The sequence below is a fragment of the Cyprinodon variegatus genome, unplaced genomic scaffold (assembly GCF_000732505.1).
Source record: "Cyprinodon variegatus isolate N-32 unplaced genomic scaffold, C_variegatus-1.0 Scaffold4, whole genome shotgun sequence".
NCBI lineage: Eukaryota > Metazoa > Chordata > Actinopteri > Cyprinodontiformes > Cyprinodontidae > Cyprinodon > Cyprinodon variegatus.
The window spans coordinates 939810-953663 of NW_015150457.1; the positions used below are offsets into that span (position 1 = coordinate 939810).

General features: G+C 36.8%; 1 protein-coding gene across 1 annotated transcript in view; it reads right to left on the minus strand.

Annotated features, from left to right (window-relative positions):
- Positions 1-5018: 5018 nt before the first annotated feature.
- The window catches only part of xkr6 (X-linked Kx blood group related 6), a 75350-nt gene continuing 66514 nt past the window's right edge, over positions 5019-13854 (minus strand). Inside the window, exons 2-3 of the mRNA XM_015372883.1 lie at positions 7584-7780; positions 5019-6209 (exon numbers count right to left, since the gene is read on the minus strand). Coding sequence (XP_015228369.1) covers positions 5239-6209; positions 7584-7780 — 1168 coding nt within the window. The 3' untranslated portion in view covers positions 5019-5238. The remainder of the gene's footprint in view (positions 6210-7583; positions 7781-13854) is intronic.

Below are 13854 nucleotides of genomic sequence, written 5' to 3' on the forward strand. Positions count from 1 at the left end.
TGTTGAACCCAGTAGAATAAACATTATTCAAGCAGTAAGAAACTGTAGTCTTTTTTTAGTGAAGGTTGGAAAATTAAAATGGCACCATTGAGAGTTGAGTTCTGCTGTAAACTGTGAGGATTTGAGGTGCTGGCTGCAGAGCATTCTAAGACTGCAAGTTTGTGTGATGCAGGCTTTTTTTCGGTTTCGCTGCAGGTTAATGCTCTTGGAAAGCCAAAAAAATGGAACCTGCAGTCCACCTTGGTAGCACCTTTTTAAATGTAAAATTTTCCAGCACCAGGTTATTGACAAAAAAATACAGTAGGAACACAAGTGGAAAAATAAATGCTCTGATTTACCATCATGACACCCTTCTTGTAGTAGAAACGATAGTTGTGACTAAAAGCAGGTTTAAACACTACAGTGATCTGCTGCTACACATTAATGTAGAAGTTGAAAGGTCGTTTGAGTACTGACATGCTAAAAGCTGAGGGTCACCTGACAACAAGCCCTGGAAGGCATGCAAGGAAGTGGAAGAAAATATGAGTATTTAAAAATAATATAATGATCTACCTCTTTTATCACTGAAAATCCAACAGATTTTTTCATTTTTTTACACATTTTATCATAAACTTCCTCCAAATCACGGGAATTGTTGTTTTGGCTGAAGAACTCCTTCACAAATTCAAAATGCTTGAAAAAACAAAACAAAAACATGGCTGCAAGAAATAAGAGGTACATGCATCAGCAAATAATTGTTGAATTCACAGCAGTGATGTACTAAATAAACATGGGCCACAGTACAATGCCTTGCAAAAATATGCATTCCTTTTATTTGTTTAACTTTTTTTGAAATTGTGCTTTTATGTGGGAAAAAGCTAAAAGTATTGTATTATTTTGACATCTAAGGAAAAATACTGGAAGAACAGAAAAATTCTCCCCATATACATTCAAATAAAACCAATTGCTTTTGGAAGTAAATATAAATCCAGCTGATCTCCGGATGTCGTAGAGGTCAGTTAGAGAACATTAGTGAACTAAAAGCTCCCATAAGGCACACCTAAACCATCAGGAAAAGAAGGAATTCATCAGAGAGCAGACAAAACGCCCATATCAACAGTTTAGATGGGAGAATCTACCGAGAGAATATATTGTATTACACTTCTGTTATATAATCCATGTAGAGGTCTTAACAAACGTATGGAAGAAATGGCCGTGAGACCAAAACAGACATGGTGGTGGTGGCACCATACTACCACTTATATGAGCTAAATATAGGGCCATCTAGGAGAAAAACATGGTAATGCCTTTAAAAGACAAAATAACATTAGACAACACTATAAATGTAGCCAGTGCTGCAACAGTTTCAATCAGATGTATTTGTGTATTAGAATGGCTAGGTCAAACCTACAAACAATTAGTTGTGAAACTGAAGCCTACTTAGTTTAAATAGTTGGAAAAAAAAAGTCTGAAAAATCTGGTAGAAACGTTCTAAAAAAATTTTTTCTTCCACCTTACAAAAACGCTGGTCTGGCGAAAAATGTGAAACTGCTTGAAGGGGTATGAATACTTTTGCAAGGCGCTTTATAAGTTGACCGGCTTGATCTGATCATCATGGTGAGCATGATGGTTTATGAAAAGAAAGTAAAGTAAGACGCTGGCATTATGTTTATACCTGCCTGACCAGGCTGGACTGAAGCACCCAAAGTAACAAGGCACAACAAGGACTGAGATAAACAACCTTACAGTTCAGAAGCTCTTGCTGTGTGTTGCTGCTATCAGGAGTTCTGGTTTGAAAATGTATCCTGAAAGAGATCTCTGTAGAGGGTTTTCTTTATGAATCTATCTGTGGTATGATGAGTATCTTCCTAAATACTGCATTCTAGTGTAAACAAAAAAAGCTTATATAAAGCTTAGATCTTTATAGCCATGTAGAATTGAAATAAAATAGGAAACACAAAAACCTCCAACATAACGCTCAGCTATTATCTGACTAATCATTGGTTACAGAATGTAGCAGAAGGGGGTTGTTTGGTAAAAATACATAAAATATACTCTATATTCCATACATTTTTGAGTTGTGCATTTCAACTCATTCTAGTCTTTAAATTAATCAAATTTCTTTTACTTCTATTTTAATGACACAGTTACACAAGCATAACTATTATGAATTATACAACAGTTACCATAAAATGAAATCGAGCCCAGTCTAATATCATATCATAAGTGGAGGTATGTTAATACTGCTGTACAGCCAAAGCCCATCTCTTATTTTGTTATTCCACCTAGACACAAACAGACAGGGAAAAAAGGATGAGTCACAGTGTATTTGCACCTGATTTGGACATGTGTCCACCTATGGAAAAATTCTGCAGTGTTAGGACTGGATGCACTGCTTATCAAGCAGCCAACTAACTAACAAACAAAGAATAAAAAAGGGCCAAAGTAAATGAAAAACATCAATGCTTCTTAGAGGAAAAAATCCACTCTGGAACTGGGAGGTATAACCCCAGCCAAGGAATTACCCAGGATGGAATACAAAAAGCAAACAACACATTTCAGACCCTAAAGTATTCGCCTGGGAATGAGAACTGCATTGAGACACCCCTGAGTCAGCTTTGTCAGTGGTTCTGGTTGTTGGTCCTGAGGAACACCTCTATTTGGCTATTGTTTTTCTTTTTTTTTCTCAGCGTAACAATATTTATTTATTAATAACTCAATATCTACCTATCAGCATGGCTGTTTCTTCACTAGGCAGATAAGCAACTCCATTGACTATAATAAAATTATACAGAACTTAAATGTTTGCATAAAGATGAGCATCAATCTGGTGTGCTGACTGCTTGCTCCCCTCTTGCTAACCCAACAGTCCTTAAATACTCAGGGCTGAAAAGTGATAGACACGGATTGGTTATTGAAACTTTTAGTCATGGCAGTGTATCTCATTGCAAGTTCTCATGTCAGGATATCTGTTATTTAAGCCTCAGCCCTGTCATTCATTCACCAGTGTTTTGCAGGGGTGTGCCAAGGCCCTGAACAGTAGAGTCGGGGAAGAGGGCGGAGCAGCAACCAAGGATGGAGCAAAACATTCAGCAAGAGAACAGCACCGTGGGAAAGGTCTATGGACGGATGAGCGTACGCCCACAACCGCACGTTATCTAATCAATCCCTGCAGAACGACCTGTCCTCATGTTCTTTTCCATCCCTGGCAAAAAAACAAAACAAAAGCCCTCTTTGACCTCTTTACCTGGGACTTACAGGGCATCTGCTTTTTTTTTTTACAGTACAATGTTAGCAGGCACACAATGCCACAGCTATGCTTAATGCTGGTAAAGCCAGGAAAGGGGGATCTCTGTGTCGTAAAGGGCTCTTGGGAAACCCCTGCTGGTTTCCATTTGTAATGTATTAATACTATGCTAAAATCATGCCCAAAACAACAACATAGAAACTACATTTAATATATGAAATCAAGTTTAAAATGCATTCATTGTTCTCTTGAATTATTCAGTAGCCCTCTGTGGGAATTTTTAGTCAAGCTCCTTTGACTTAGAAGGCATGGTTCCACGAAGACACACATACATACTATATATATATATATATATATATATATATGTTTCCTTTTTTGAGATAGGGAGAGAGGATTGTGGTTTTCCGTGGGGTATAAGTGGTCAAGAGCTCAAACAGAATCAACCAGGAGAATTTCTTAACTTTTATAATTGCTCCACAGCATTCCAGTAAGGATGGCACAGTTCTTCACAGACCCATTCAACTGGTTAATCGGGGTGAATAAATTACAAAGACAGTACTTTAAGATTTCATTTGGCTTTGTATCAACATGCCAGCAAGAGCCAGAGCAGTCACACACGGTTTTTAAGGTTATCACCTCTTGGAGGGCACACAGTTGGTAGAGAGTGCACCTTTTAAGGTTTAGGTAATGGTAGAAAAGAGGATTTTGGTAAAAAATATAATGCTGATAACTATAAATGTTTACAGTGAAGTATAATCACAGAGAAATATCTGAAATCAGTGTTTTAAATTAGCCTTTGCATCTATCAAGTGAGTACTAGTACTACATAAAGAACATTTTAATAACAAAATAATAGTAATAGGGAGGTTTTACTCTCCAGTATTCAAACGGGAATGGTGGAGGATTCCCTGAGGGCTGTCTTTGTATTCAAAAATCTGTACTTTATTTTGCATTTGTAACCTTTTACTCTTAAATAAATACCTGGATTACAAAAAAATAAGTCTATGCAATGTGCAGTCTTAAAAGAGTATTCAACTTGTGCATATTATGACACTTGTCACAATTTCCATAATGAATAATTTGAGTAATGTGCTTCTTTTCTTTGACTTATGGCTTTTATTATCAAATGGTTTCTATAAGTTTTTTGTTCTGATGCCATATTTCATAAACAATCTGTTGCTGTTTGCCTCCACTAGAGGGCAGTCTGCATCGTAAGAGAAAAGTAGTTGGAGAGCAAATTAGATTGAGGATTATTTTTGTTATTTACCATTAAGTGAATTTTCAGCTGTGTTGTGGGGTTTTTCATGAAACAAATCATGATTTGCATGAACAAAATAAATGTCTGAATATGATGATTTTGTGACTTATTGTTTTTCAAGTAAATACCTCACTGTGAATATATTTTGAATTCATTGCCTAAAGGCTTAGTAAACATTTTACTTGTCATATATCTCAATGACTCGCAAAGAAAATGGCAGTAAATGTTGGGGTGTGCAAAGACCTGGGCCCTGTGAGACTCTCCTCCATCATTCCCATCAGGCTTTGCACTAGTCCCATGTCAAAAAGACACAAAATATGCCCTTCACAAATATCCACAGGTTGAATCACCAACACAGTATAACACATAAACACATTTCAGAATGTAACATTCATATGTTATTTACACACTCATTTAGAAGCCTCCTATATCAGTATAGAGAGATTTATCTGAGACATATACATTTATATATACTTATCAAATAGAATACTGTATCTTCATAATTTTCTTTGCACTATGAGTTTTTATTTTTTATTTTTTTGTCTTCCAAAAAATAATTCTTGAATCTGTGTCTAGTTTGCTCTGTTAGGTTTTTGGTTGGCAAAAAACACGTCCAGGAAAACTGGAAAACCTTCAGATTATTGAGGAGTGATGAAGAGAGCCCGAGAAAAAATTTAATGTAACATCTGAGGAGAAATGAAAAGCATGTGCATCATTCTGAGTAAAAGGTGGAATAGAGCTGTGGGAAGGACCTTCAGAGAGAGGATTCGTACTGTAGAAGTTCATAAAGGAGAGGACCGTCCCTATACCTGATGCCCACCGCATTGGGGCTAACAAACTGCAGTACATTTATGGTCCTGCGCAGTCGTCGATCGACGAAGTGTGCGTCCCAGGCTGGGTAGCGTTTTCTGGGCATATCTATTTTAATAAGCGGGCCCTCAGGTGGGATAGGCCTGCCCGATGCATCTACAGGCTCTGTGGACCTCACTTGGAAAACTGGAAGGCATGTGTCTGTAGCTGTTTCATCTAACCCCATTTGTTCCCCTGCCACGCCTCGTGTAGGGGTAGCCTGGGAGCCACGAGGCCCCGGCGTGGGAGCCATTGGCTCAGCTTCAGGTGGTAACGGGAGGCCCCATAGCAGCTCAGCACAACAGGAGCTAGCCAACATCCTCAGTCGGGGACCCATGGGGTGTAGGACCCCATAGTAGAGAATCATACAGGCCACACCTGAGGCAAAGCACAGGAAGACGCCACAGATGGCAAAAGAGGCATAGGCGTCAGTGGCAGCTGGATCGCGGTATGCGTACCAAAGTGAGGTCAGGATAGCGTTCTCCAACAACACAATAGTGTAGTAGGCCACCATTCTGTAACGTGTCCGACCCTCACGTACATTGAACCAGCAAAATATGTAGACAACCCCCACTACCATGTTGAACAGTACTTCTTCCCATTTAGACATGCAAAAGTCAGTGCCGCCATGGATAACCCAGAAAGCCATGGCACACCAATGGAGCACCACAAAAATGCCAAAGTAGATGTGGAAAACCGAGGCAAAAAGGGCAAAGGAAAGCACCCGTGAAGAGATGGTGAAAAGGCGCCAGAACAGGTGCACCAGGGCACCTCGGTAGCTCATGCTCTTCTTGTCATCACGGGAGTCACGGAGGAGCTTGTGGTAGGAAGCTAGCACCCAGGCCAGGGACAGCAGGGAGGACATGGCAGAAAGACCTGGAAATGAAGAAAAACATGCAACGTCAAAAACAGGTAAAGTAAAAACTATTCTCACATATAAGTCAATACTGTTTTTAACATTAAACCATACATCTTGGAAGCTATTATTAGTTAGCATAAAATTTTGCTGAAAATAAACTGCTTTCTTTCACTTATGCTTTCACCTAGCTAATGCCAGCAACAGTAGACCACTATTTACTATGCTGTCAGCTACCTTTGTCTAGTTGTCTTTCTCATGTTTTTACATGTCACATGATTTCGATTTGGGATAAAAACAAATTTATCTACCGTGACAGTAAAAAAGATGTGCCCGAAAACAGTTGAAGAAGAAATGTTTTTAATATAGAGAATAAATGCCCTTTTTTTTGTTATTCTGTGTTGTTGGAAAATTTAATTTCTATTCATTTCTTCTTGATATATTGATGTATGCTATTTATTCTCTAAATAATGTTTTTTTTTCTTTTTAACTCAGTTTGTTTCAGCTTGTTTCAGTTTCAGGCCACAAAATGTCTGAGTGAGGGGTGGTTATAGACAAGACATACTTTTTCCCATAACAAAACCACATACTTTCTCAAGGTAACTGTTTAACAAAAGTGTCTGTGATTGTTTTGACTCTTCCTTTAAAGCAAAGGGAACAACTTTGCCTAAGTCAGAACAGGGCAGACCATCATGCTGTGAATGTCTTGTTCTCCTTTACTTTGCAAAATAAATAAAGTTCCAACTCTCCATTAATTTAACTGGACTGTATAGTTGAAAACTTATTTTCACACCACATCTGAAATACCAAAGGAATTTAGGATTTCGATTGGATTTTCTGGCTCCTACGCTCAGAAAACATATTTTATTTTAGTCAGAGCAATCCATCTCCTTTTTTGACATAATGTTCATTCTAAGATCATTACCCATTTCTCACACCGTCAATATCTGTTCAGTGTATTTAGTGAACAAATGCAGTTTTCCTAAAACATCTATAACAGGTGAAACACCAAAAAGTCAGAGGGACAACCCACAAATTGATAAATGAAGGAGAGTTTTCTGCAGAGCATTATAACAAATGATAACATTTATATAGGCTCAATAAAAAATCACTGATTGAGTTGCTTTTCTCTAGGAATCATATCGAACATGGAAACTAGACTTCTAAAATTAAATTCAGGAACAATAGTAAAAGATTTTGGAAACTGGACTGATGGATATTGGACAAACACCGATACCACAGATAATTTTTTTTGTTTTGTTTGATTAGCTTTTAAAAACAACATCTCTAAATAGCAACTTAAGCTTGTATATGGCATATTGTGCAAAAAGGAACAACATATTCTGACTTTCACACATTTATCAGCTTTCAAAGTACTCATAAAAACCCCTTACACTGCAGCCACTCAGCCTTGTTGCTCTGGATCATGATGCAGAGCTGAAGCACCAACTGAGGGGCGCTATGTAAGAAGGTCTCCAGTAGTCGCAGCATGTTGACATCAGCATACTCGTACATCATAGCCCAATAAAACTGCCTCTGGTTCTCCTTCTGTCTGTGACTTTGTATCCCAAGATACATGGTGCGAATGTACCTAAAGAGAAAAAGAGGTTTTAAAATTAGACACTCAAGTATTTTTGTGCCTTTTAAACACATTACAATATAAGAGAGTGGCACATTCTTCACCATAAATTAAAAATAAAAAAATCAAACCCCCTTCTCTCCTGTTCCCAGACTCTATAATGCGGCACTATAACCACAATAACTCCTGTAACGACCACTGTGCAACTATGTTATAGTTTTTATTTATTGACTGTGCAATATTCTGTGCAATATGCTGACTGTGCAATATATGTGAATTTAATAGTCATATACCACTACCTCACCATTGTTCCTTACTACACTTTAAGGTAAAAGTCAATCCACCTGTATATAAGCCATCCTGATTGTACATGTCTCCTCAAATCTCTGTGTTACTCCCTTGTATTTTTTTTTATTTCTTTATTTCTTTTATTTATTTATTTTTTATTCCTAATGCACCTTTTCCTCCTTGTTTGCACCTTCTTTACGTACTATGCCAATATGTGACCAGTGAATTTCTCCGCTGTGAGATCAATAAAGCTCATCTAATCTAATCTAATCTTATCTTAATGGGAGTTAAACTCCTATATCATAATTAAGAAAATATGAAACAAAGTTATTTGTTAATTTAAAACAAAAAATGATAATTTACATGAGCAGCTCTTTTTAAGATCTATTATACAGAAGAAAACTAAGAAGGAGAATTAGGAAATTGTAAAGAAACACTGACAACAGTTTAAATGCAAACGTTTTAATCCATATTTATGTATTGATAATGTGTATGTAGGATTTTGAAACAAATGTCCTTCTGTTAATAAACACTTGATGTGAGAGCAGTGATAACATTATAGCAGCAAGGGAAGAAATTGTCTAGGAGCAGACCACCTTTAAATTGGCAAAGGATCTGAAGTCATTCCTGCATGTGAGAAACAGATTCCATGTAGAAAAAAAAGACAACATTCTTATCAGTAGTTTAGTTCTAAGTACATATTCATGTCTGATATTTCTAGTCTGTAAAGAATTTCCTACAATTTAACTAAACATGTGAATCAAACGAAGGAGTCCAAATGTCTCCTATCTCTAAATATCTCTCCTATCCTGGCTTCTCTTCATTGGCTTCCTGTTAAATCAAGAATAGAATTTAAAATCCTCCCTCGCACATATGAAGCCTTAAATGGCCAAGCTCCATCTTATATCAGGGATATGATTGCTCCTTATGTCCCTAACAGAGCACTTCGCTCACAATTTGCAGGTTTACCAGTGGCTCCCAGAATTTCCATAAGTAGAATGGGAGGCAGAACTTTTAGTTACCAGGCTCCTCTCCTGTGGAACCAACTACCAGTTTTAGTCCGTGAGCCAGACACCCTGTCTACTTTGCCTTGCCTTGCCTTGCCTTTTAAGGGTAGGCTTAAAACTTTCCTTTTTGATAAAGCTTATAGTTAGAGTGGCTCAGGTTATCCTGAGCTATCTATATAGTTATGCTGCTATAGGCTTAGACTTCTGGAGGACATAGGCACCCCTGTTTTTATCAGTTTGCTTCATTCTATCTCTATTCTTCCACTCTGCAGAATCTGTTAGTTTAGAATTTAATGGTATGCTCTCTCTGCCTTTTCTCATAGTAGCTCAGCTCATCTGTCCGTGTTTGACGCCACCCTGGAGAGAAATATCAGCTGTGCTGCTGCCATCAACACCTTTGTTTATAGATGTTGGAGATCGGCCTGTTTTTCAAGTGTAGTCCTGTTTCTCTGACTGTGACTAGCTGCATGTGCTCTCTTCATCCTCTGACATGGGAGTTGGCTCGGAGCTCGTCTTCCTGGCTGTGTGTTTCATTGACGGGGGTCGCCTTTAACAGTTGCTTTTTGTATCTCTGCTTCTGTCTCCTTGAACTCCAGTTGGCCTCAGCAGATGGCCGCTCACACTGAGCCTGGTTTTGCTGCAGTTTTCTTCCAGTTAAAAGGGATTTTTTTCCTCTCCACTACAAGCATGCTTAGTGTGAGGGATTGCATCCAAGTAAATCAACTGGTTTCCTTAGATAGAAAACGTTGAATCAATGTGGCTTTATTATCTGGTGAACTGTAAAGTGCCACAAGATGGCATGTGTTGTGAATTGGCGCTATATAAATAAACTGAATTAAACTGAATTGAAATGTCTGCAAACAGAAAAATATCACAGCAAGTAACACCCAAACCTACATGTATGTTGGCCCTCTTGAACTGTATGTTACAAAATACATTAAATGGGAAAATTTGACTTGTAGTTTGAAAAACATCAAGTCTTGCAATGTTTTTGAAGTTAATGTGTCATGATCCTGTCCTTGGGGCACGTTTTGGTTCTGTTTTATTATTATTATTTTTTTTTTTGAGTTTTCATTTATGTCATTCTGCGTTTTCTTGGCTTTATATTCTAGTTTTCCAATTACAGTTAGCGATGCTTTCCCTGGTTGCTCTTTGTTGCCCCCTTGTGCCCTTTTCCTTTCCGCTTGGCTCCTTTCTAGCTGCTACTGTCCACTCCTGCTCCCAATTAACTGATGCCTCCCCTCTTGGTTCTGTTCCCCATATATAATTCTCCTCTGCAGTTCATCAGTGCTGCTTTCTTTTCTGCTCCTCATGTGTGTTTCTTCCTAGTGTCTCTTGTTTTTTTTGGTTTCCTGGTTATCATTTTTGGATATGTGCTTCTGTTACCATTTGTTCATTCATTAAATCAGCAAAACTAATCTCTGCCTCCTCATATCCGTATTTGGGTCTTCAACCAACTTCTACCTAACCTGACATAAAGTTTTACTTTTTATTGTTCTCAGTTTGAAGGGTGCATTTGTCTTGGGATCAAGCGCATAAAAATTGATCATGTCCGACTGCATTGGATACAGTTAATCAATTTTATCATTTTTTGGTTGTTAGTTCTCCATTAGTGTCCCAAGGAATAGGATAATTAGAAGTAGAATTAATCAAATACTCACAGATGCCATTCTTATTACCCTGCATTTTAGCACTCAGAATTAGGGGTACCCTTTTCGCACAGACAGTATTATATTTGCAAAGAGTGGTTGTGGTGTGTATAACTTGGTTGGTTAACAAATATTTATCGTATAGTATTAAATGAATGAGTTGGCAATGTGCAGCCTTATTTTAAAAAAACAACAACATATCCTTCACTGCAATATTTGGCTGCCTTGCAATATTTTGGCTTTTAACATAATATAAATCTTGGGATTGAGTCACGTGGATTTTTCCCGGGGAACTTAAAAGAGGTGTAATAAACATGTACATTACAAAAACTACAAATCCAATTTTCCATCCAGGAGTACATGGTTAACTTTTCAGGCATTTTATGTTTACTAAGCCTTTCCAATATTGCTTCAGGGCGATCAAAAATGGATCGAGGTCTGAAAAAAGTAAGTTAATTTAGATGCAAAATTTTCCTTGTTTTAGGAAAGTATGTAAAGGGATGTAAACAGAAGCATATATTTTTTTCTTTAAGGTTTCTTCACAGGAATAATGCTTCCAGAAAATTTATGATGCACTTATATGTCCAGAGGTAAAATTTGGCATTCGATGACATTTTCAGAGATACTGGAAAATGTCAGATAGAACAAGACAACTCCACTCCCTCACCAATGACTGGCCATACGCAACATCTCCATTTATGTTCAGGAGTTTCACTTGCCTTACCACAGAGATGTGTCACTCACTACTCTGTAAGGTTTCCAGTTGTTTATCTTCACAACTTCTAAAGATGTAGGCTCATGTGTGCAGGTATATTCTACATGTTCAATAGATTCTATATGATTAAAGGTAACCATCCATCAAGAAAAAAGGATATACAGTGAGAAATTTGTTTCTTCTAATGACACGCAGAATCTATTTTCCTGTAAAATTATTTACTTATCAGGCCATAAGCTTACAAACAAGACCTGCTCTCCACTTTCAAGATAGGGGTTCTGTCTACAGTCGTTATAAAGATCCTTGTCCTTTAAGATCCTTCTCTGTTAATTTTTAAGAAAATCCTGGACACAGTGTCAAGTATAACCGCTTCCACCCAACATATCCAAACATTTTGTTATCAAATATTTAAAACAAAATCAAATGCTTTGCTTTTACAGTGTTATTTTGTAATCATAAAACCCCATTCTTTCCTGGAGAATACTAGGCTTGCATTTGGAGCCACTGTTCTTATCAATCAGACAGAAACTCCTCTGAGTCCTTTACGGTTTTCAGAAAAATGTCTTTGCCATATAAAAAAAAGTTAGCATGGATGGATCTGTATGGCTCTAGTGTAAAAAAAATGCTATGAGCATTTGGTGTGACAAGAAAAATGTTGTATTAGTTTAGTACGCTCACAATTTCTTCTCAGCTCTGGTTCACTCTCAAATGGTTGATGCTATTCAGTGAACTTCAGCAACACAAAATCTACCAACATCCTTTCATCTCATTATTGTTTGATTATTACAGTGGACAGATTTACAGATAAACAATATAAGTTGTTGATAAAGTCTGTCCCTGGATTTGCTTGGCAAGCTCCATGTTAGCAACTGGAAAAAACTTGCTTGGCGTGCAATGAGATTGGCTGAAGAGGTTGAACCTCTGGAGAGGAAACTGACTGAAATGAGGGGGCAGTAAAAAAAGTAGTGTGAGGCTTTCAGCTGTTTAACCAAAGCTGCAGATAAAAACTGAACTCAGTTGACCACTCTTATAAAGTTCAAATAAAATAGGCACTTAAAATAAGCATACAACTTTTTAATATTTTTTTTATTTTTCCTATAGTATTTTTTCTTATTTAACAATGTTGTTTCTGATTAGTTAGTAAAGGAATTATTATCTCCAATTAGTTTGCATTATTGGCAACATGATTTAGTTCCATTTCATTGCTGTACAAAAGGACAAAAACAGTTGCTATAATGTTTAAGATGAAAACGTTTTTAAACCAAAAATAACTTTACAAACTATAATGTTCTCTTGTTTTTCCATACCTCAGCTATTGTGTAGTAATAAGGGTGGATAATTATAAAACAATGATCAATCCTTTAATCTTACTTAAAAAGAAAGCAATTAGAATATTAATAAAGCTGAATATTTTACCCCAACGAATCTATTCTTCATTAAATCAAAGATATTAAAAAATAGACCTGATTGATCTGAATACTGCAGTTATGTGTAAGGCACACAAATGCATGTCTCCACATGGCAGTACATGTTCAAACTAAGATAGAGTCAATATAATTTGAAAGGTCCTAGCATGTTTCTGAAAACGAAGATTAAAACTAATAAAAAAAAGCATGTGCATTTCAGTAACAGAGGTAAATTTATGGTATCACCTGGATAATAATTTAAAGGCCTGTACCTCAATCAAAAGATAAAAAAAATCTGTTTAAATTCAACATTATAGATACATATAAAGCTGTAGTATAAGGATGGTCACTGACATGGAATAGTAGTAAAATTGTCTAAGATGTAATAATGCATACTAAAATAACGGAACTAATCACAGAATTAAGATAAGAAGCATTTTAAGAATAAAAAAACCTTCTATTAACTGTAATTTCTCATCTTTATTCCATAATAACGAATAATCTCAAAAATGAAGGACAACAATCACCCACTACCTTATGAAAAACAAGACAAAAGACATTTTAACGTAACCGGGAAAAAATACACAGAAAACAGCCATCGCTTTGCTTATTTTTAACACTCATCTGTACTCTCAAAACATTAAGAAATATTTGTGATTTTATTTCTTTTTTTTCTCCCCATTTACTGTATTCGCTTGATATACCTGATCCAAGGAATAGAAATGGGATAGGCCTTATATAAGTCTTACTTCTGCCTACATACTTTTGTTCAGTGTCCATAACTAAAAATGACATGCAGTGTTCTAATCACCATAAGAAAACTGAACTGACCTGATAAAAAAGGTACTTGCATGATATTTAAGGTAAGACAGTAAACTGTTGGGAGCTTAATTGGGTGTTTTTGAGCTGTTTGAATGGAACCATCAATGGCTGTGTGGTTGGGTAGTTAATTAACCACATCGTTACTGAATATCACTACCAAAAATAATAAATGGATGTGTTGCTTAACCTAATGCTGTAA